The 21,358-nt window shown below is 42.1% G+C and overlaps 1 protein-coding gene across 1 annotated transcript in view; it reads right to left on the bottom strand.

The window, feature by feature from the left end:
* LOC106550339 (amine oxidase [flavin-containing] B) overlaps positions 1-12,801 on the bottom strand; it is a 101,794-nt gene extending 88,993 nt beyond the window's left edge. Inside the window, exon 1 of the mRNA XM_014068235.2 lies at positions 12,632-12,801. Within this exon, the coding sequence (XP_013923710.2) occupies positions 12,632-12,683 (52 nt within the window). The 5' untranslated portion in view covers positions 12,684-12,801. The remainder of the gene's footprint in view (positions 1-12,631) is intronic.
* Between the last annotated feature and the right edge of the window lie 8,557 nt (positions 12,802-21,358).

The following is a 21,358-nucleotide window of genomic DNA, read 5'->3' as shown; positions in this document are numbered from 1 at the left end:
ACACCTTTGAGGTATTTCATAGATTTCGAAGCCAATATCAACCTTAGCAATTTTAAGATGTGTCAGATGCAATTCCTCTTTCCCACTAACTAGTGATTAGGGGACTGGAGACTAAAACATGAAGAACAGTTACAGGAACATGGTATGTCTAGTTTAATGAAAAGAAGGACTAGGGGAGACATGATAGCAGTGTTCCAATATCTCAGGGGTTGCCACAAAGAAGAGGGAGTCAAACTATTCTCCAAGGCACCTGAGGGTAGAACAAGAAGCAATGGGTGGAAACTAACCAAGGAGAGAAGCAACTTAGAACTGAGGAGAAATTTCCTGACAGTTAGAACAATTAATCAGTGGAACAGCTTGCCTCCAGAAGTTGTGAATGCCCCAACATTGGAAGTCTTTAAGAAGATGTTGGATAGCCATTTGTCTGAAATGGTATAGGGTTTCCTGCCTAGGCAGGGAGTTGGACTAGAAGATCTCCAAGGTCCCTTCCAACTCTGCTATTGTACTGTATTGTATAGTGTCAGTTTGGGATTCTGGGAGTTGAAATCCGCTCATCTTAAAGTTGCTGTGCTTGAAAAACACTGCTTTAAATAATGTTCAGTTCTGCACAAAATTCTATTTGTCATGTTGAGTAAATGTAAGGTTATCAACTTTGTGAAGCATTGCTAATAAAATCAAACCAGCCTTTGACCAGAAGATGTTGTGACATGCTCACAAAATGTATTTATTCGCATGGCCCAATAAACTGATAAAAACACAACATTGTTTTCACCTTTCAAAGAGTCCAACTATTGCTAGACATTTTTTCCTAAGAAGACATAAATGACAGGAACTATGCTTAGCAATATTCAATTGACATATCTTTCCCAGCAAAAAAGACAAAGTGGTTAAAAGGGGCAGAAAAAAAGATTGTATTCTAGAAATATTTAAACAGAGAATAAGAGAACTGAGCTATTTATTCTTCATGGAAAATGATAGTATCCGCTGTTTTAAACAGTCAACATAAAACTCACATAATTTAGGCCCCTGTCAGTGATTTCATTTTTGTATGGGGACAAAAAGCAATTTGTGTCTTGAGTAAATGAAAACTTCATGCCACTAATCATTAAAAATTTCCATCACCTCTTGATTAATAGTCTTTTAAAGTGTATGTTACAACACAAAAATGATTATACTTCTTAAATACCAGCTGTATTAAGTTAATAAAAAGATTTGAGTGTAAAGAATTATTTTCTCAGGTTTTTCTCTGAAGAGTTCGTGGTAATCTACATGGTCTTCTCTTTTTTTTTTCCTTAAGGGGAATCCTATCAGGGTTAGTTTCTGGAGAAAATATGGTGAACTGAAGATGTCTCCCTCAAAGTGTAGTCAATAAGTGTGATACAATGCAAGGAGCCAGTGGAACTGATGGGTGGTGGAGGGTAGAGAGCAAATTTATTCTACCAAATACACCTCTAAGGATTCTTTTATAACAAATACATGCTAGCGCACATTGGAGGCCAAAAGCCCTGGTAGACTTTGTGACACGCTATGCAGTAGGCAAGGGTCTCTATTCTGCTAACTGTAGCAGCCTGCCTCACCTGTGCCAGAAACAATCCAAAAGTAGACAGGCACCCACCCCTATGAGTCCAAGAAGATGTGTGTGAACTACTTGGGCAATGCTATGTGCATATTCTGGACAAATCGGAGGAATTCCACAGCTGAACTATACACATCGCAAAGATAGTTGCAACACCCCCACTCCCATGGACGAATGGAAAGACTGGTAGCATTGACTGACAGGATAGTTGCCTGATTTCCACTGGTTAAGAACCTAATAATAACCCTGGCAGGCATAGACATTGTTCTCTTAAATCACCTGTTGTGCATTACAATGCCTTCTGCTTTGCCTTTCCACCTATAAGCAAATTATGGGTTTGGATATTGTTGTTGGGTGAATCTTGGAAAATTAGATCATTTGCAGATTCAAAGGGGGGAATGATGGGCTGGCTGCTAAAGCAAGGTCATGGCACACAGTTGAAAGTAAATCAGGAAGACTGTTATTTGGGGAGGTCTGCCTCACAAAAACAAATAATGCTTATCAACAAGAAATATGCATGTGTAAAGCATGTAGCAATTATGGGTAGTTAGAAAGCTGATAACAAGAATTAGACAACTTGCAGACTTCAGCTAAAAATTAGGAATAGAGATGGCCAGCAAAAAATGAAATGTGTATTAGATAATTCCTGGGGCATTCATTAGCCAAGGCTTAGGAATGGGATAGCTATAGACCAATAGAACGAATTGTAGAATTATTGCTAAAATGTTTATTAGATGATATTTCTTATTATCTCACCTTGTCCCACCTTCTCCTTTAGTGAAAATGTATAAAGCTTACTTAATCCTTTGTTCTTGGTTCTTGGTCTTTTGACCAGGAACACTTTTCCTTGGAGTACTCCAATAAAAAGCAATCAGAAAACCTGCACCTCATGTCTGGCGTCCATCATTGGCTTCGGCACCAGGCTCAGACCCAAATTGGGGACAACAGAACCTTCTTGGAACCTCTCTAGATAAGGAGAGGATGAGAGATCACTTCATTTGCTCCAGATGGCTGCTCTTCATCAGGAGATGGCAGGACACCAGTTTTCCATAGGAGACGGGAGGTGAAAAGATCAACCATCTTGCTGACAACTCCAACATTCACAAGCCTCTTTTTATAATTGCTTTCAGAAATTGCCTGATAACCATAATAAAACTATTTAAGACTTTCAAAATATTAAGTTTGAAAAGTCTTTGTGGGGTAAGTTTATCTTCAACTCTGAACAAAAGAAAAATTAATTATAAGCTTAAAAAAATTAAGAAATAGCAAAAAGCTAAATATGTTTTTGATCAAAGTTATAAATAAATTAAGAGTCCAGATGAATTTGGAATATTTATATTAAACATAAATTTTGAAATTATATAAAAATAAATAACTTCTCATAGGAAACAGAGTTATATGGCTACCCAGGATATTTTATAACAAAGGTAAATCATTTTATGATTTATGATTTTTTAAAACTTTACTACGGTATATGGAATTAAGATTCCAAGCAAGAAAAAAAATAAAAGTTTGCTGTCAAAGTCAGTTACTTATAAAATGACACATGGAATAATGAGTTCCATGAAGACTAAGGACAAAAATCCCCAAATAACTTTAATATATAGATTTCATAAATACAGTATATCACAGAAGTGAGTACACCCCTCTTACATTTTGTAAATACTTAAGTATATCTTTTAATGTGTCAACACTGAAGAAATGACACTTGGCTACAATGTAAAATAGTGTCATTTCTTCAGTGTTGTCACATGAATACTTAAATATTTACAAAATATGAGGGAGTGTACTCACTTCTGTGATATACTGTAAATTACAACAAACACAAATTAATATTGGTTGTCAATTTTCTTTTAATAGACCTTTGCCTCTTAATCAGGGTTCCTGATAATTTTTTTTTTACTGATAGATTCTATGGCCTGAAAAAGTTGAAAGCCACTGAATTAAACTATGCTGGGAGATGGTGATAGGACTGCGGCCATCAGGTAAGCTTTGGCATTAGGGACTCAATTGCTTCTACAATTGTTTCAATTGTACTGTACTAAATCTCAAGAATTACAGCATTACCTATGGTTACAATTTATTCATTGTGTTTTAACTATGAACTATGATCCAACAATAAGTGGGTTTAAACAAACCCATGATAGCTTATTGTTTAAATTCAGCTTAAATAGACATCTCTATCAGCGGTGGGTTTCTGCCGGCGTTACTGCCAGTTCTGTGTGTGCACAATTTGTGTGAGTTCAATCCTAGGTAGTAGCAGATATTTCTCTCTCTGGACACAATGAGTAATTATCTGCTGCAAACTTTGCATTAGCAACAGGAAGGGCATCCGGTCAGTAAACATTCAGCTCTGTTGCCCCAACTCCACCCAGATGTAAGAGATTATGGGGTCATTAAAAGACACAAACACAAAAAACTGAATGTGTATGTATATATGTATGCACCCACATTCATCTCAAACAGCCTTCTGTCCTGCAAAAGTGCTACTTGGCAACCCAGAATTCCCAACCAGCTAGCTCACTAGTCTAATGACTGGAAATGCTGAGAATTACTATTATTATTGAAAGTAGTAGAATATTGGCCTAGACTTAAATCATAGCATAATAAGGAGTTAAAAATCAGCAGAACAGAACTTATGAGTAAGCAATTAAGCTTTGTCATGCGAGTCAACATGTTGAATTAGTTTCACAATAACTTCAACAGTCTTTCAAAAAGTTAATGCTGTGCAGAAAAATAAATATACCAGTTCTCATATAATTCAATGAAAGAATATTTGTTTTTGAAATGTCTTGTTGAAAGAAAGAATGTCAATCAGCTTTTCCCAGGAGAGTGATATTCTTTCATTCATTTAGTTTCAAAGTGGCCATGGAAAGCATATCATTGTTCTCTGGTTCATTGTATAGGTAGTTCCCAACTTATGACCAAATTTTGACCAAATTTTCAGTTGCTAAGTAAGGCAGTTGTTAAATGAGTCATGTCCAATTTTATGATCATTTTGCTACAATTGTTAAGCAAATCATGTGGTTGACCTGGGCATCCTGCAACTGTCATGAATACAGACCGATTGCCAAGCATCCAAATTTTGATCATGTGATTGTGGGAATGTTACGACAGTTGTAAGTATGAGGATCCATTATAAGCAACTTTTTTCGGTATTATTGTAAATTTGATTGGTCACTTAATTGATGAATTTAAGTCAAGGACTACCTGTAAAAATTTCTCCTGGAAAACAAGTTGAAAAGGCAGCCACTTATATCATAGTGTTTTTATATTTGTTACAAAAAGGGAAATTGTTAGTTTTATTTAATTGGTCTCACATTCTTCAATTATGTTTATTTTACATTATAGTAACTGTTTATGCAAAATGTTGCATTTAAATCTACAGCAATAATGTCTTCTTTGATAATTTCTAAATAGTGCTTGGACTTCTAGCATTATTGTTAAATAATGTCAACTGAGCATGAAGGCCATCACTGAAAACTTGAATCACCCCAGAGAACGAGAACTTTGCAAAACATTTTTCTAAATAATCTATGGCAGATGCACAAATTTAATATCCAATCACTTGGCTGCATGAGAATGCCATGAATTCATCAATAATAGGATATATGTAGTATTTTTTTCTTCAATAGGAAATATCACTTGTAATCCAGGGGTATCAAACTCAAGGCCTGTGGGCCAGTTCTGGCCCATGATGTGGTTAGATCTGGCCCATGCCCCCCGCTGGAAACATTGAAGGATCTAAGGCTGACCATGTTCTGACCCAGATGGCTGCCACAAGCTGTAGATCAACGCCATGCCCACCAGTAGTGCCTCCATGGCCCGCTCACCAGACTGAATTCATAGCACATAAGTGCTACCCTATCAGGATAGACAAATGATTGCCATTAGAAACATTTCCATTGATTTATATTAGGCTGTCCTCTAAAAGACTTTTCAAGCAAATATGCCATCAATTATATTCAAAACCATGTAATCTTATCCCAAGTTTCATCTATCAATGGCAAAGATTCAATCTCTCACAGCTGTGTGTGTCAGAATATGCAGGCAGATTAGCCAGCTAATAGCACAGCAAGGAGGGTGGAGAAGGTGACTGGGAAGAGAAGCTTGCTTTTAACCTAACCAGAAATGCAGAAGGGAGGGAGGGAGGGAGGGAGGGAGGGAGGGAGGGAGGAAGGAAGGAAGGAAGGAAGGAAGGAAGGAAGGAAGGAAGGAAGGAAAAAGATGTGAATGAGAAAGAGGGAGGGAGAAAGGAGATGGGAATAAGTAGGACAGAGGGAGGGAAATGGGAAGGAGGGGTAGGGAGATTGGAATGAGGGAGGGAGAGTTTGAGGGAAGTCCTGTCTTAGCACTTGGCCACCAGCAGCCCTGCTGCCCTTTTGTCATCCTCTTGATCTCTCCTCCTGGTGGTCTCCCATCCTATCACTAAGGATGCATTGGTTACAAAGCTGGATCTCCCCGCATGGAGTGGGAATGGGCCTCCCTCTGATCCACACACTTTGCCCTTTTCCACCCACCATGAGCAACCTGGCCGAGGAGAGTGAGCACAGCAGGAGCAGCCTCAAGGAGGTAAGCATAGCTGGGCAGCCCCTCAGGGAAGCAGGGCTGGACTGGGCTGTGGGGTCATGGAGCCCCAGGAGCTTGAGGGCTGGACTAGGCACTTGCCCTCTACTGCCCAGGGCTCCGTGTCAGTCCTGGAAGCCATCTTTTGCTGCCACATTTAATGCCTGGGAAAATTGTAGGGGGGATTGCAAGGAGTGCTGGAGGATTAGCCATAACAACATTCCTTTCTCTGAGAGTCAAGGGCATTCAGCCTGCACCTGGATGGGAGTGTTTGGGAGTTGTCTCCAGTTGGGATGGTGAATTGATTGGACCATGTGATGGACTTGTCGATGCAGGGGATGGATCTTTGACTTTCTTTTGGGTGGGGAAAACCCGGGACTCTCAGATTCAGGTTATCCCAGATGTGCATCTCTAATAAAATGGACTTTTGAGGAACTTCAGCCTCAGAGTCTTCTTTTGTTGGGGGTGTTACTTGGAACCTTGACACTCAGAGAACCCATACTGCCATCTGGGGGTCCTCTGCATGGCCTGAGAGGGACAGTTAGGCTCCTCTAGTGGACTAGGCATTGTCGCTCACCCTGGTCTCACCTTCCTCTGCTGGAGACCTTCGGACACCCCCACCTGCCTTGCTTTGCCCCCCACAGTAGGCAGAGGGTGATGCTGCTTTGTATGGAAGCATGGAGGAGAAAGTTTGCAGGAAGCTGTTTCCTCCAAGTCCAACTTCTGCCTTGACAGATCTCTGGAGAGAAGGAGGGGATGGCGAGGGAACTGTATGAGGGAAGGCTGTCCCAACAAGCCAGCATCCTTATGTCACATGATTGGAAATGGTAATTCCCTTTCAAGAAGGGGCAGCCTCCCTTGTTCAGGACCAGGGAGCACTGCTCCCCTGCCTCCTCCTCTTGCTCTCCAGAGATCTGTTAAAACAGAAATTGGGCTCAGAGGAAACTTCTTCCTGCAAACTTTCTCTTCCGCGCTTCCACACACAGCAGTGCAGAGGTGGGTTGCTCCCAGTTCGGCCCGGATCGGGCAAACTGGTAGTGGCAGTGGCGGGAGGCTCTGCCTACCCACCCACCCGGATGCTTCTGGGCATACACAGAAATGTCGCACACACGCACACGCAAGCATGAGTGAACCAGTAGCACTGGGATTTGCAACCCACCCGTGCAGCAATGCTGACCTCCGCCTCCTGCTTTGCTGGGAGGGGGCACCAGACAGGGAAATGCCAATGATGTCTGGGATTTGGAGAAGAATGTTTCCTTTGGCATGCTGTGCACATGTGCCCACACTCACAGAAACCATTCCAAGCTTAGAGACTTTTATCCACATCTGAGCTTACAAAGTGCCAATCATGCCTGGGCTTAGAGAGAAGGCCCTATCTTTCCTCTGTGGATAAATGTCCCCGAACTTGGCTGCCAGAAGTTTGGCAAGGCAAGGAGCTGGTGGGGCACCGATTTGTCCCCATGTCAAGTTAGTTGGTGTGACTTGTTCCATCCCGACCCAAATTGCTTATGAAATAAACCTCTGAATTTTAAAGTAAGATTTTGTTGCCAGCCACGCTCAGTGAGCGGCATCAAGCCAGCCAGCCACCCCCACCCATCCAAACCCACCTAGTCATGGTGACCTGGTTATTGGCCCTTTGAGGGCAACCATAATGCTGATCTGGCACTCAATGAAATTGAGGTTGACACTCCTACTGTAACCATACCACATAATCAAGTCTATTGATTTTAATTCCTATCTTTCATTTCAATGATATATTTAAGGATAGTGAGCAATTATTAATCTAATTTTTTTCTCTAAATTGCAAGCTGTATCAACGTTAGTTAGCACTTTGATTATTGTCCCCTTTCCCTTCAATTTCATCCGATTCTTGGATACTGCTTTGACAAATCCCTGCATTTTCTTTGCAAGATTTCAGAAGTGGTTTTCCTTTGTTTCCTTCCTAGGGATGAGAGAAAGTGACTGGTCCAAGATTAAACAGCTAGCTTTCTGCCTAAAACAGAACTAGAATTCACAATCTCTTGGTTTCTAGTTTGATGCCTAAGCGTCTATGTTAAACTGAAGTGTTATGTGTGTATAAAGGCAGACCAGCAGTATATTAGCTTGCACAAGAAATATACATACTGTTTATGCGCAGGAATTCCCATCATAAATTTCTTTGTTTCACATTATTTTAATGGGATGTAGACAGAGGGGACCAACAAATCAATCTAGAGAAGTAAAAACCTGAAATTGCAGAATTGTGCAATAACATCACACTATCCAATTCATGCTTCAATACTGATTTGCAAAACAAGACAGCAGCAAAGCCAGATGAAAAAAACAACAATCAGCATTTCTGTAAGGACTGATGCACTCAATACATTATAGTTTGGCAGAGAATCACAACAGAGCAGAATATAAATTCATGGATAATCAATACTATGGAGGCATGATGAGTTGTGTTTTAAATCAACACATGGGAAATGGGTTCAGAATAGGACTTATATGTTCATAACTATGAACATGACTTCTCAACTAAATCAGATATGAGACTAATGCTATAATGTCAGGCACTTCAAACTTTACATATTGATATGTTTTGATTGAAAGAGCAGACTAGGATAAAAGAAAGCAGGTTCAAATTCTCTCTTAAATAAACAACTCACTGTGTTATTGTGCAAATTAAATAAAAAAGTCTGCTACTCTGATCTCCATGAGAAGAAAAATCGGATAAAAGGCTTGTTTGACTTCCATCTGCTACTTAATAATCTGACATTGTTCCGTTGCTAGCCAACCAAAACATTTTTTTTAAATTTTAACTCTTGAGTTAACATTAAGAGTCATTATTACAGAAGGTTTCAAATCTAATCTAAATCTTTATTGTTGGTTGAGCATTTGTTCATTAGTTGTTCACTAGTTGTTCATTATCAAACAATGTCATATTAATGCCCTATAAATTTTCTTTAATGAATAAGAAATGCTTATCTAATGGTTTCCCCAAAATATAATATTTTAGCTAACACATATTATTATAACACCTGAGAAGTATGCCAACATGAACAATCAATTGTACATTTTTTTGCAGCATCTTTCCATAGAAGCATAAGTATTTTATTGAATTAATTGGCTAACTTATAACAACTAATGCCAAAATAGTAAATCCTCCACTTTTGCTATATATTGCAGTTGTTCAGCATAAATCTCTTAACCATGAAATAAACAAAATACAAGACTAGCAAAAAATTTAACTTGCAAGCTAACTTGCAAGAATCTTTTTCCAATGTGGTGCTCTCCAAATGTGGTGTCCTCCAAATGTTGATTGGGAATGTTGGGAAATCCCAGAAAGCCCTAGGATTGCGGATATCAGCATATACGGTTAGCCATTTCTAAGATAAATATTCTGGACATTTGCCAATTGCACAGCAGAAATACACCCAATGTAGCTTATTTTTTATTGTATAGCCATGAAGGAGAAAATGATTTTCTACCTGTTATATGTTTCAGGTATAGAAATCCAAGCCAACAAGGTATTGCAGAATGCTACTTAGTTAAGTAAATAACAATCAAGAATTTATAGAGCATCTTTATAAAGGTAGTCAGATCTGAAAAATTAATCAAACAATAAACTTGCCAGCAATTATTACAATTCAAAAGAAAGGAAGAATAACAGTGATTGCAGAATTGATAGAAATCAATTACATTCTTCTTCTTACGGCATATCTGTCATTGAACATTAGCGATCATGTTGGCAATCCTATTTTTGTCAACAGCCGCATGAAAAATGCTGCTGAGTTTTGTCCAAACCAGTCCCTTAGGTTTTGGAGCCATGATGTTCTTCTTCTGCCTGGACCTCATTTGTCTTCAATCTTTCCCTGGAGGATTAAGTGAAGGATGTCGTATTTTTCTGCGTGTCACATTGCATGTCAAAAATATTCTTTCAATTTTTTATGGTTTTGATGATTTACCTTGGCTTTCCTAGACGGATTATCACTTCCTCATTTCTGATTTTGTCAACCCAGCTTATGTGTAACAGCCACCTGTAAATTCACATTTCAAATGCTTCTAGTTTCTTCAAGTGGTTTTCTGTCAGAGACCAAATCGGTACTCCATAGAGCAGGATAGAAAAGATGTAACATCTGAAAAGCCTGATTTTCAGACTTAAGCTTATGTTGTGACTGCAGAAGACCTTTTTCATTTTGAAGAATGCTGTTTGAGCTTTCTCTATCCTTGTCTTCACTGATCATGTCCGAGCTTTCATGTAAATTAAAACCGAGGTATGTGCTCCTTTCAACTTTTTCTAGTGGGATTCCTTCCAAATTTATCAGTGGTAAATCAATGGGTTGTTTGCTGACGGCCATGATCTTGGTTTTTGAGGTGTTAAGCTTCAAGCCACATTTTTCAGATATTTCTGAGACTTGATGAGGAATTGAAGGTCTTCATGCTTACTGGAAAGCAGAACTGTATATCAGCATATCTTAAATTGTTGATCTGAACACCATTTACTTTGAGGTCAGAATCAATGTTTTCCAGTGCTTCGTTAAAAATTGACTCAGAGTAGATATTAAACAACAGCAGAGGCAGAATACAGCACTGTTTGACCCCTCTTCGTATTTCTGCATCATCTGAGTACTTTTGGCCTAGTCTCACATTTGCTACCTGATGCCAATATAGATTCTTTATGATTTGGATGTCTTTGTCATCTAGTCCCACTTGTTTTAGAATTTGTAATAGTTTGCTGTATCTTATTTTATCAAATGCTTTTTCAAAATTGATGAAGCACATGTAAACACTTAGATTGCACCGTTAAATCAGTTTGGAAATTGACAGTGCCATCATAAGTGTGTCCATCTCAGAAGTCATTCCCACTGAATTCATTTATCAATGTGGAGTGGGGGATAGGTATATATGCTTATCATTTATTTTAGAGTATTTTGATGCCAACCACACCTTAGATCTATGTACTCTAAAAATGAAAGAGGTACAATTAAAGCAGATGGGTAAGGCAAGATGAAATACTTAAAACAAACAAGCATAGTTTGAGCTCTCTCCTAATATGTAATGCTTCAATCCCAGGGATAAGTTGTTCTACAATCTAGATCCACCATGAAAAAAACAAGATTAACCAGAATCTCAAATAAATCCAGGGAAGGACTTGCAAAAGATGCCCTAATGGCTGAACGAAACCCCAGACTGAAAGATTTATAGATAAACTTTCTGTCTTTGTTTTTTTATTTGGGATTACAATCTCACAATTCTTTTGCAATAATCAGGATTCAGGACCAGCCATTACTTTTTTATTAGCAGATGGGAGGTGACCCCATTCAGCTGCCTCCTGAGGCAGAATGAAAGAATGGGGTCACTTCCCATATTCTAATTAAAAAAAAGATTTGTCTGGGATGTTTCTGAATCCTGATTATTACAAAGGAATTGTGAGCAAAGGGTGGGACTCTAATCTCAAACCAAAAACCAAAACAGAGTGCTTGTAACTCTTTCAACCAGAGGCCTGTATATTATTCAGCCACTGGGACATTTTATTCTAGTCTACTTTTTTCACCAAATGATAAGTAAAGATTTAGAAGCATTTTGTAACCTTCCATTAACCCTTCTGCTATATTTATCCATTTACTTATTTTGTCATCACTGAATAATGCTGCCACTAGCTGAAAAAACACAAAACTAAAGGAACTTAGTGTCTATGATCCAGCTTTGCTGGTGAAGAAGAGGATGGCTTGCACTCTCAACAAACTCAAAAGGCATTTGAAGTACTGGTTCCACTAACTCTACTAGACCAAATAAAGACATGAAGCCCAAGAGTCTGGAACAAAGGGCGGTCCTACCAGCCTAGATGTTCATGGTTTATGGTTAGTATCTAGAGCTCAGATGGATAGCATTTATAAAATAGGATTTGCGGGTGGGGGTGGAGATGTACAGTACAAGCAAATATACTTCTAACTTTGGCCTTAGTTTTGCCAGCACATAGTATGTAGTAGATACGTTAGAAATGTTGAGACGTTGAACCTAAACTGCCTGGTGGATTAGGTGCACCGAATTTAGGAAGGGCTCAAATGCACCAACTTGAAACAAATCATTCCCGTTTTAATCTTTCCTACTGCACGGTGATTCAATTCCGGATTCATTGCCAGCTGACAAAGGAGTTCTTGGTGAGAAGGCTGAGGAAAAGAAGCGTGACCAACAGTCTCCGCCTGCCACTCCAGAAGAGAATGGCGTTCAGCTGTGCGCCAGGAGAAAGAGCAGGGCACGGCGCTCACAGCTGGCCAGTGGCCTCTCTCATGCTAGCGAGACTTCATTTCCTCCCCGACTCCCACTCCGAAATCTTTTAAATCTTTTTAAAATCTTTTAAAAATCCTTTCAGCCTTCTGCCGAAAAGAACCACAATCCAATTCTGCCAACCTTGGGCCCGATGCCCCAGAATAGTCCGACGCCCAGTCTTCTGTCCACCAGCGCCTGTCTCGGGAGTATCTGCAGCCCGCTCTCCCGCTGACTTACCTGAGATGCCTCCTCCGATCACGATCACGTCGCACTTGTGGTCGCTGCTCATGATGGCTGGCCACCGTCTCCAACTGTAGCTGTTGTTCCTGCAATCGCAGAGGTTCCTCGCCGACTGCCACCCGGACACAGCGACAGGGGCAGCCGTTGTAATGAGCAACACACCGCTTTCGTTAGCTCAACGGGAGACTCCGCCCGCTGCTGGCAAAGGGCGGCCAAGTCTGTGGCTCAGTGAGCCTCACCTGAGCGGACGGGGCGCTCAAGGATTCGCCCCTGTGGTTCCCCGGCGGCAGGGATATAGCCGCTGCTTAAGGCAGGAATCACCAGGTAGGAAATCAGTAAATGAAGTCGATTGGAGAAGTAGATAACGTGAAGGCTTCACCCGTTGAATGCCCTGGTGCTGTTCAAGGCAGAAATAAGTACTTAAAATACTTCCTAAAGGAATAATGTGTCTGATACCACTGGACTGAGTCTTGCCCAAAAGTACAGTGTAGAGATCCAGTCTCTTATATGCTTCTGTTATATATACACACACACACATACACACACACACACACACACCAGTGATCCATGCATAGCTTTCCTTCACAATAAGCCTGTCAGTCCAATTTCTATCCAGTTATTTTCTGCTGTCATTTTATTTTATGTACTTCTACTGAAATCCAATTGGCATTCAGCTTCATTTCAATGCATTCATACTGAACGTAAGCATTCTTTACAATACAATGAGTACTTAGCTTGACTTGACTCTCATGAAAGCAGTGGATTGATATATGGGATGTTAATTTATATTTAAAAATGGCTTTCCCAATATATAGTTTGGAATATATATATTTCAGTGTTTTAATGTAGTAAGCATTGATTTTAAATCCTAATATATAATTGCAAAATATTAATGGAAACAGTCACCTAATTTCCAGAAAATTTAAATAGGAACAACCATAATCCAAATATTACCCATTGAACCCACAAAAAATTACCCTTTGGTTTTCTAATTTATATTTGATTTGTTGTTACTATTATTGGTTCTTTGCCTAGCCCTAGACAGCCAGATGTTTAGACTGGATTTTGCATTTTTATCCACCTATCAAATTTTTCTAAGGATCTGGGATAGGCAGATGTTGATGTTTGCTGGACACACTCATTTTTTTTCTAAAGGCAGGATATAATTGATACTGAAGATACCAACATTGGCAATTGCATTATTGAGAGTGATTTTCATCTGCAGACCTAAAGCATCTGGGCTAAATTCTTGCTTCTTTTCCATTTCTAGATTTTTGCATTTTGCTCAATTAATTATTCTGATAAACTTGCATGCTCATTTGTGACCATTTGGATAGCCACCATCCTCATTTTGGATTTTGGAAGATGCAATGCCCCATGCAAATTTATTTCTAGGTTTAAAAAAAAACAGAGCATAGGATTAGATAGTTATGCATGAGCTGCAACGTTCAAAATTAAATAATTTTGGAAAATTTCAAAACTTTGTCAGGAGAGCAATGTGATAATAATATACAGATTACTAGAGTTGTAAATTACCTAATTCAGGAATCATTTTAATTTTTCAAAATTCTGATATTTGTTTGGAGGCAGCTGGATAATTCTGGGTGGAATTTCCAGTTAAAGGAAAGAAAGATTAATTAGCAGCAGGAAGAATATATACCCCCAAACCCTTATAACAGGATCTTCATCATCATTGGACCCCAAAGCCTGGTAAAATACTCACTAAGATCTTCAACAGTTTCCTGAACATTATCAGAGTGAGAACTGTCGAAGTCTCTGAAAGCATATGTTCCATAAGGCAGGTGCCAGGTGTCATAAAAATATTCTGATTAAAAAACAAAGGGAAACCACAAGCAATAAATCTTACTTTAAGATTCAGAGGTTTATTTCACAAGCAATTTGGAACATGAATAGCCAACATAGCAATGCAATTTCATAACAAACATATATGATTAAACCATTGCAATGGGGTCCAATGATATATAGCAAGTCCTGCAAGGACTGCAGGACACCATTCTTATCTCAAGTCACATTTCTTATACCTTCTTTTTTACTGACATACACATTCCGTAGTTTCACTTCCTTGTTCTTTCCTACTTTCTTACTGACCATCACTTTTTGTAAACATCCATGTATATTTGAAGCTCTCAGCTATTTGTTACTTTCAGTTCCTCATTTCCCACCAGCTCTTCCTGCTCTAAATATATTCATACAATTACCTACTTTGCAGAAAATGCAGCACACAAGTCATTTCAGGATTGAAATGAGGATTTAATAGCTGCCAGCTGATGTAAGGTTGTAAGCTGTAATTTGTAAGCTGATGCAATGAGGATGATTCAGCAATACATGTATCGCCAGTTTAAGACTGGTGGGGTGGAGACTCTGCTGAGGTATCTATATATATACGGTAAGTGGCCATTAGAAAGCATCTCTCTCTCCCCCCCCCCCTCCTCTCTCTCAACTGTATAAAGGCTCTATGTGCTGTGTACTCTGTTTTGCTCCTGGGTTTATCTCATATTAATAGTCATGCTGCCAAAATTCTTACAAGTCACCACATTAGAAATATGTCTGATACATTTTGCAATTATGTTAGTTTAAAATTTTGATTCAGTGAGGCTTGCAAAACTACTCCTAGACCTTATTACCTGCAACTTTCCAATGGAAAGTCCAATGGTGCTCGCTGTTCCTGCATAAGGGAGACTGCTCTTCTTGAAAGGGAATCCCCATTTCCAATTGTGTCTGGAAAGGTGTCTGGCTTGTTCAGGCAGCCTTCCCTCATGCAGTTGCCTGACCACCTCCTCTTCCTCTCCAGAGATCTCTCAAAGGCAGAAGTCAAACTTGGAGGAAACTGCAGCAGTCATCCTCTGCCTCCTGTGGGGGGCCAGGCAAGGCTGGAAGGGGGGATCCAGAAGTCTCCAGCAGAGGAAGGTGAGACCAGGATAAGCACCAAAGCCTAGTCCACCAGAGGAGCTTTGCTTTCCCTCTTAGGCCATGTAGAATACTCCCTAATGGCAGCGTGGGCTGCCCGGAGCTCTGGGCATGGAGAGCAAGTAGCCAGCCCAGCTCCTTGGGCACTGGGACCCCACTGCCCAGCACAAGCCCTGCTTCCCCAAGGGGTTACCTGGCTGTGCTTACCTCCTCCTCAAGGCTGCTGCTGTGCTTGCTCTCCTTGGCCAGTTGCTCATGGTGGGTGCGGAAGGGAAAAGTTCATGGGTCACAGGGAGACTCATTTTCTCTCCATGTGAGGACCCAGATTTGCAACCAAAGCATCCTCAGTGATAGGATGGGAGACCACCAGGAGGAGGCTAGCAGGGCAGCAGGGCTGCTGCTGGCCAGGTGCTAAGGCAGACTCAGACCCTCCCTCCCTCTTTCCAATCTCCTTCCTTCCTTCCCCTCCACTGCTCAGGGCTCCAGGCAGCCAACACCACCTTCTGGGGGTCCTCTGCATGACCTGAGAGGGACAGCGAGGCTCCTCTGGTAGGCTAGGCTTTGGCACCCATCCTAGTCTCACCTTCCTCTGCTGGAGACCTCCAGATCCCCCCTTCAGGGCTTGACTGGCTCCCCCACAAGAGGCAGAGGATGATACTGCTGTCTGTGGAAGTCTGGAGGAGAATGTTTGCAGGAAGCAGTTTCCTCCAAGTCCAACTTCTGCCTTGACAGATCTCTGGAGAGGAGGAGGGGATGGCGAGGGAACTGTGTGAGGGAAGGCTGTCCCAACAAGCCAGCATCCTTATGTAGCATGATTGGAAATGGGGATTTCCTTTCAAGAAGGGGCAGCCTCCCTCATGCAGAACCAGGGAGCACTGCTCCCTTGCCTCCTCCTTTTGTTCTCCAGAGATCTGTCAAGGCAGAAGTGGAACTCAGAGGAAACTGCTACCTACATTTTTTTTCCCTCTGCACTTCTACATGCAGCAGTTTTGCTGGGAGGGGACACCAGGCAGGGAAATGCCAATGATGTCATGGACTGGGAGAAGAATCTCTCTCTCTCTCTCTCTCTCTCTCTCTCTCTCTCTCTCTCTCTCTCTCTCTCTCTCTCTCTCTCTCTCTCTCTCCCTCCCTCCCTCCCTCCCTCCCTCTCCCTCTCTCTCTCTCTCTCTCTCGCACGCACACACACACAGAGAGCTTGGATACATTTATCCACATCTGCACTTACAAACTGCCAATCATTCCTGGGCTGGGGGAGAAGACTCTCTACTTCCTCTATGGATAAAAGTCCCCATACTTGGAATGTGCATGCGTGTGTATGTATGCACATGCACGCACTTGCCTGCCAGAAGTTTGGGGAGGCAAGAAGCTTGTGGGGCACCTAATTGTCCTCACTTCAAGTTAGCCAGTGTAATTTGTTCTGTCCTGACTCAGCCATCCAGAGTGAGGCGTGCCCAGTGAGCAGCGAAGAGCCAGCCATGCCCACCTGGCGAAACTTACCTAGTTGCAGTGACCCAGCTACTAGACCTTTGAGGGCAGCAACAATAATGCTTATCGAGCCCTCATTGAAATTGAGTCTGACACCACAGATCTATATTTATATTCCATCAGAAGCAGATAGTTTTCTTTCCAGAAGAAAGTTTGAAACATAATAAACCTTTTTTCACCTATATGGAAAGGCTGAGCTGATGTATCATGGTAAGAGAAGCGGGGGGAAAATATTCTGATATTCTTGCATATTCTTCAAAGCATGTGGGAATCCTAAAGAGCTCCCAAAGAAGTCCATTTAACTTCTTCAAGTTACGTTTGCAGACAGAAGGCTCCCAATTTTTTATTATATTCTCCAGATGGTGACCTGTTCATAATTTAGTGTCACCACAAACACTGCAATGAAATATAAATCTGCAGTGACATGGATGGATAATATACTGTTCTGTATATTTAGATGACAATAATATATATTTAGTTCTCTTTTGCGCTCTCTCTCTCTCCCTCCCTCCCTCCTAAAAACAAATTGCCATCATCTCTCAAGCATTTTCAGATCTGCCTTAATATAAGAAATAGGCAAGCCACAGACCTTACTTTGTTATCAGCTGCTCTGGTGCTTAACAACTATCTATTCCACTCCAAAGCATCCATTCATAGGGTTGCTTCTTGCATTATCTTTTAAAGATACAAATACTCGTTTTCTTTTTTTTTTATTGAAAATTTTGAAAAAAAAACTTTTACAAATGTTTACCTCCCTCCCTTAACCCTCCGCACCCAAACCACACACCCCCAACCTCCCCCCCCCCGACTTCCCAGAACCAATACAGGGTATAAATCTTTAACAAAGATGTTCTAAGATAAACTTTAAAAAAATTTCTTAGTCCCATATTTATTTTGAGTATAGTCAATCCATCTTCTCCATTCCAGTTTATATCTCTCATTTGAGTGATCCTTGAGATACGCTGATATTTTAGCCATCTCTGCTAAGTTTGTTACTTTTAATGTCCATTCTTGAATAGTATGCAAATCTTCCTTCTTCCAGTATTGCGCCACCAACAGTCTTGCTGTGGTTATTAAATGCAAAATCAAGTTAGTCTCTATAACTGTACAATCAGTAATTATACCTAACAAGAATAGCTGAGGGGTAAACTTTATCCTTTTTAAAAGAACATTTTGCATAATCCACCATATTTTTATCCAAAATGCTTTTACCTTTTTACAAGTCCACCATATATGATAGTATGTAGCATCGGGACAATCACATCTCCAGCATTTAGGTTGTAAATTTGGATACATACAGGCTAGTTTTTTAGGATCTAAATGCCATCTATAAAACATCTTATAAAAGTTTTCTCTCAAATTTTGGGCTTGTGTAAATTTTACATTTCTTACCCATATTTTTCCCATGTATCCAACATTATTGGTTCTTCAAAATTTTGTGCCCACTTTATCATACAGTCTTTAACTAATTCTGTTTCCGAATCCATTTCTATTAATACATTATATAATCTATATAAGGGCAGTGAGTCGTTACAACAATGTGTGCTGGGACTGGGCGGCTGGTCTTCTGCCGCCGCCACAGTTCTTCTAGGCCTCCGCCCTCCTTCTTTCTTGGTGCGGCCTTCTTTTTGCTTTGTTGTTGCCGCTGCGGGGCTTTCACGCTGCCTGATACTTTGCTGATACTTTGCTGCCTGACATTTTGCTCGTTTTTTACTACAACCAGTGCGGCCGGCACCATCTGCTGCTCCCACAGGGGTACCATCTTCGATAGCGCCACTTTTGGGTCAACGACGAGAAGCGGGGGGGAGCAAAGCCGTGAACTTACTACCTTTTTCAAACTGGCGCCTACCCCCCCTGCAACCGCTCCAGCCATTTTAGGCTCTGGGCCCTTGGGCCCCTTTTGCACTTTCCGGACTTACAAGAGGGAAGAGGGATTGAGGAACTCTCCCTCCTTCATCATCATCAGTTCCGACCTCCGAATCTGCTTGTGCGGAATTTTAAGATCTGCACAATTTTCTGTTGATGGAGTATGTATGGTGTGAATGACGATGAATGAACCCACTTAATTTAATTAATTTTATACTATTGTAACATTGTATTTTTGTATGTTTTTAAATGACCATAGTGGGGTATGTATGAGAGAGTGACTGTGTGTATACATGAGAGGACCAAGAGCGCAGCCTGGTGCCTCCTCCACTGAGTGCATAAGCAGAAGTGGAAGGGGGCCGGGGCCTACCTCTCATCCTAGAATGAATGATAGATGCGGCCTGCCAGGAAAAGCGGGGGCCATGGGAGAGGGGGGGCTTTCTACGGGGATGGGGGCGGGTCGGAGCATCCCGGTCATGATTGGGAGGGGCAGGTATGGCAGGAGCTATAGGGCTAGCCATTACCAGGGAAGAAGGGCTCGCTATGTCACAGTGATCCCTTGTTCCGGGCCTGCAAGCTCAACTCAAGGACCTGGTGGCAAGAGAAGCCAGGGCCCTGGTCTCAGGTTGTTGCTGCTAAATGCCAGGTCTGTGATTCATAAAGCTCCCCTCGTCTGGGACTTAATACTTGACGAGGGGGCAGACCTGGCATGTATTACTGAAACCTGGCTGGGCCATGAGGGAGGAGTCCCCTCTCAGAAATGTGCCCAGAAGGCTTCCAGGTACTCCACCAACCACGACACCAGAAAAAGGGGTGGGGGAGTGGCAGCTATTATCCGAGGATCATTAGTTCCTCGCAGGATCCCTGCTCCAGAGATTGTGGGGTGTGAGTCTCTTCTCTTGAAGTTGGACCTAGGGGTTCATGTGGGCTTGCTTTTGACGTACCTACCTCCCAGCTGCATCACAACAGCCCTGCCTGCGCTCCTGGAGTCAGTAGCCGGGTTGGTGGTTGAGTTCCTCAGACTGATAGTACTGGGGGACTTCAACCTGCCATCTCTAGGCAAACGCTCTGATGAGGCTCAGGAGTTCATGGCTTCCATGACAACCATGGACTTGACCCAGGTAATTCAGGGTCCGACTCATAGAGCAGGACACACGCTCGACCTAGTGTTTCTCTCGGGGCAGTGGAGACATGATCTTCACGGTCAGATCACTTCCTGTTGAGGCTTGATTTTCGGAAGCTACTCCCCCACTGCAGGGAGGTGGAACTGATTAAATGGTTTCACCCCAGGCACCTGATGGACCCGCTCGGATTTCAGAAGGAGCTTGGAGAGATACCTGACTCTCTTGCTCACAATCCGACAGAGTCCTTGGTCGCCGCCTGGAATATAGCGGCGATTGAGGCGCTAGACCGGATTGTGCCTTTGCGGCCTCTCCACGGCAGTGGATCCAGAAGGGCGCCTTGGTTTACTGAAGAACTCCAGGAGATGAAGCACCAAAAGAGACACCTAGAGCGACGCTGGTGGGCTAGCAACTCCGAATCCGACCGAACACTATTAAGAGCCTTTATTAGGACTTATTTAGTGGCGATACGGGCGGCAAAATGTGCACATTTTTCCCCTCTTATTGCATCTGCAGAATCCCGCCCAGCCGCCCTGTTTAGGATAACCCGTTCCCTCCTGAAAGAGGAGGACACGGGGGATGCCTTACAGGGACGGGCTGAGGAATTTGTTCAGTTTCTGTCGGACAAAATCACTCAGATTTGGACAGACCTTGACTCCATTTGGACAGTACCAGCAAAGATGCCGAGGGAGGGTCTTGCTCATATTTCTTGGAATGAGTTCCAGCTTGTCACCCCTGAGGAAGTGGACAAGGCCATGGGAGCGATGAGTGCCTCCATCTGTTTGCTGGACCCGTGTCCCTCCTGGCTGGTCTCGACCAGCAGGGAGGTAACACGAGGCTGGCTCCAGAGAATTACGAACTCGTCTTTGCAGGAGGGATCTTTTCCACAACCTCTGAAGGAGGCAGTAGTAAGACCCCTCCTCAAGAAGCCTTCTCTGGACCCAGCTATTCTTAAAAACTATTGTCCAGTCTCCAACCTCCCTTTTTTAGGGAAGGTTGTTGAGAAGGTGGTGGCCTTTCAACTCCGACGGACCTTGGATGAAGCAGATTATCTAGACCCTTTTCAGTCTGGTTTCAGGCCCGGTTACTCCACCAAAACCACTTTGGTCGCACTGACCGATGATCTCTGGCAGGCCAGGGATAGAGGACATTCCTCTATCCTAGTGCTCCTTGACCTCTCAGCGGCCTTCGATACCATCGACCATGGTATCCTTTTGCGACGGCTAGAGGAGATGGGAGTGGGAGGCACCGTTCTACGGTGGTTCTCCCCTTACCTCTCCGACAGGTCGCAGTCGGTGTTGGTTGGGAGGCAGAGGTCGACCCC

The sequence above is a fragment of the Thamnophis sirtalis genome, unplaced genomic scaffold (genome assembly GCF_051295495.1).
Source record: "Thamnophis sirtalis isolate CommonGarterSnake01/CBP01778 unplaced genomic scaffold, rThaSir2_p1.2 scaffold_8, whole genome shotgun sequence".
In the NCBI taxonomy this organism is placed as follows: domain Eukaryota; kingdom Metazoa; phylum Chordata; class Lepidosauria; order Squamata; family Natricidae; genus Thamnophis; species Thamnophis sirtalis.
Note: the sequence above shows the minus strand (reverse complement) of the source record. Positions and strands in the feature narration are given on the sequence as shown.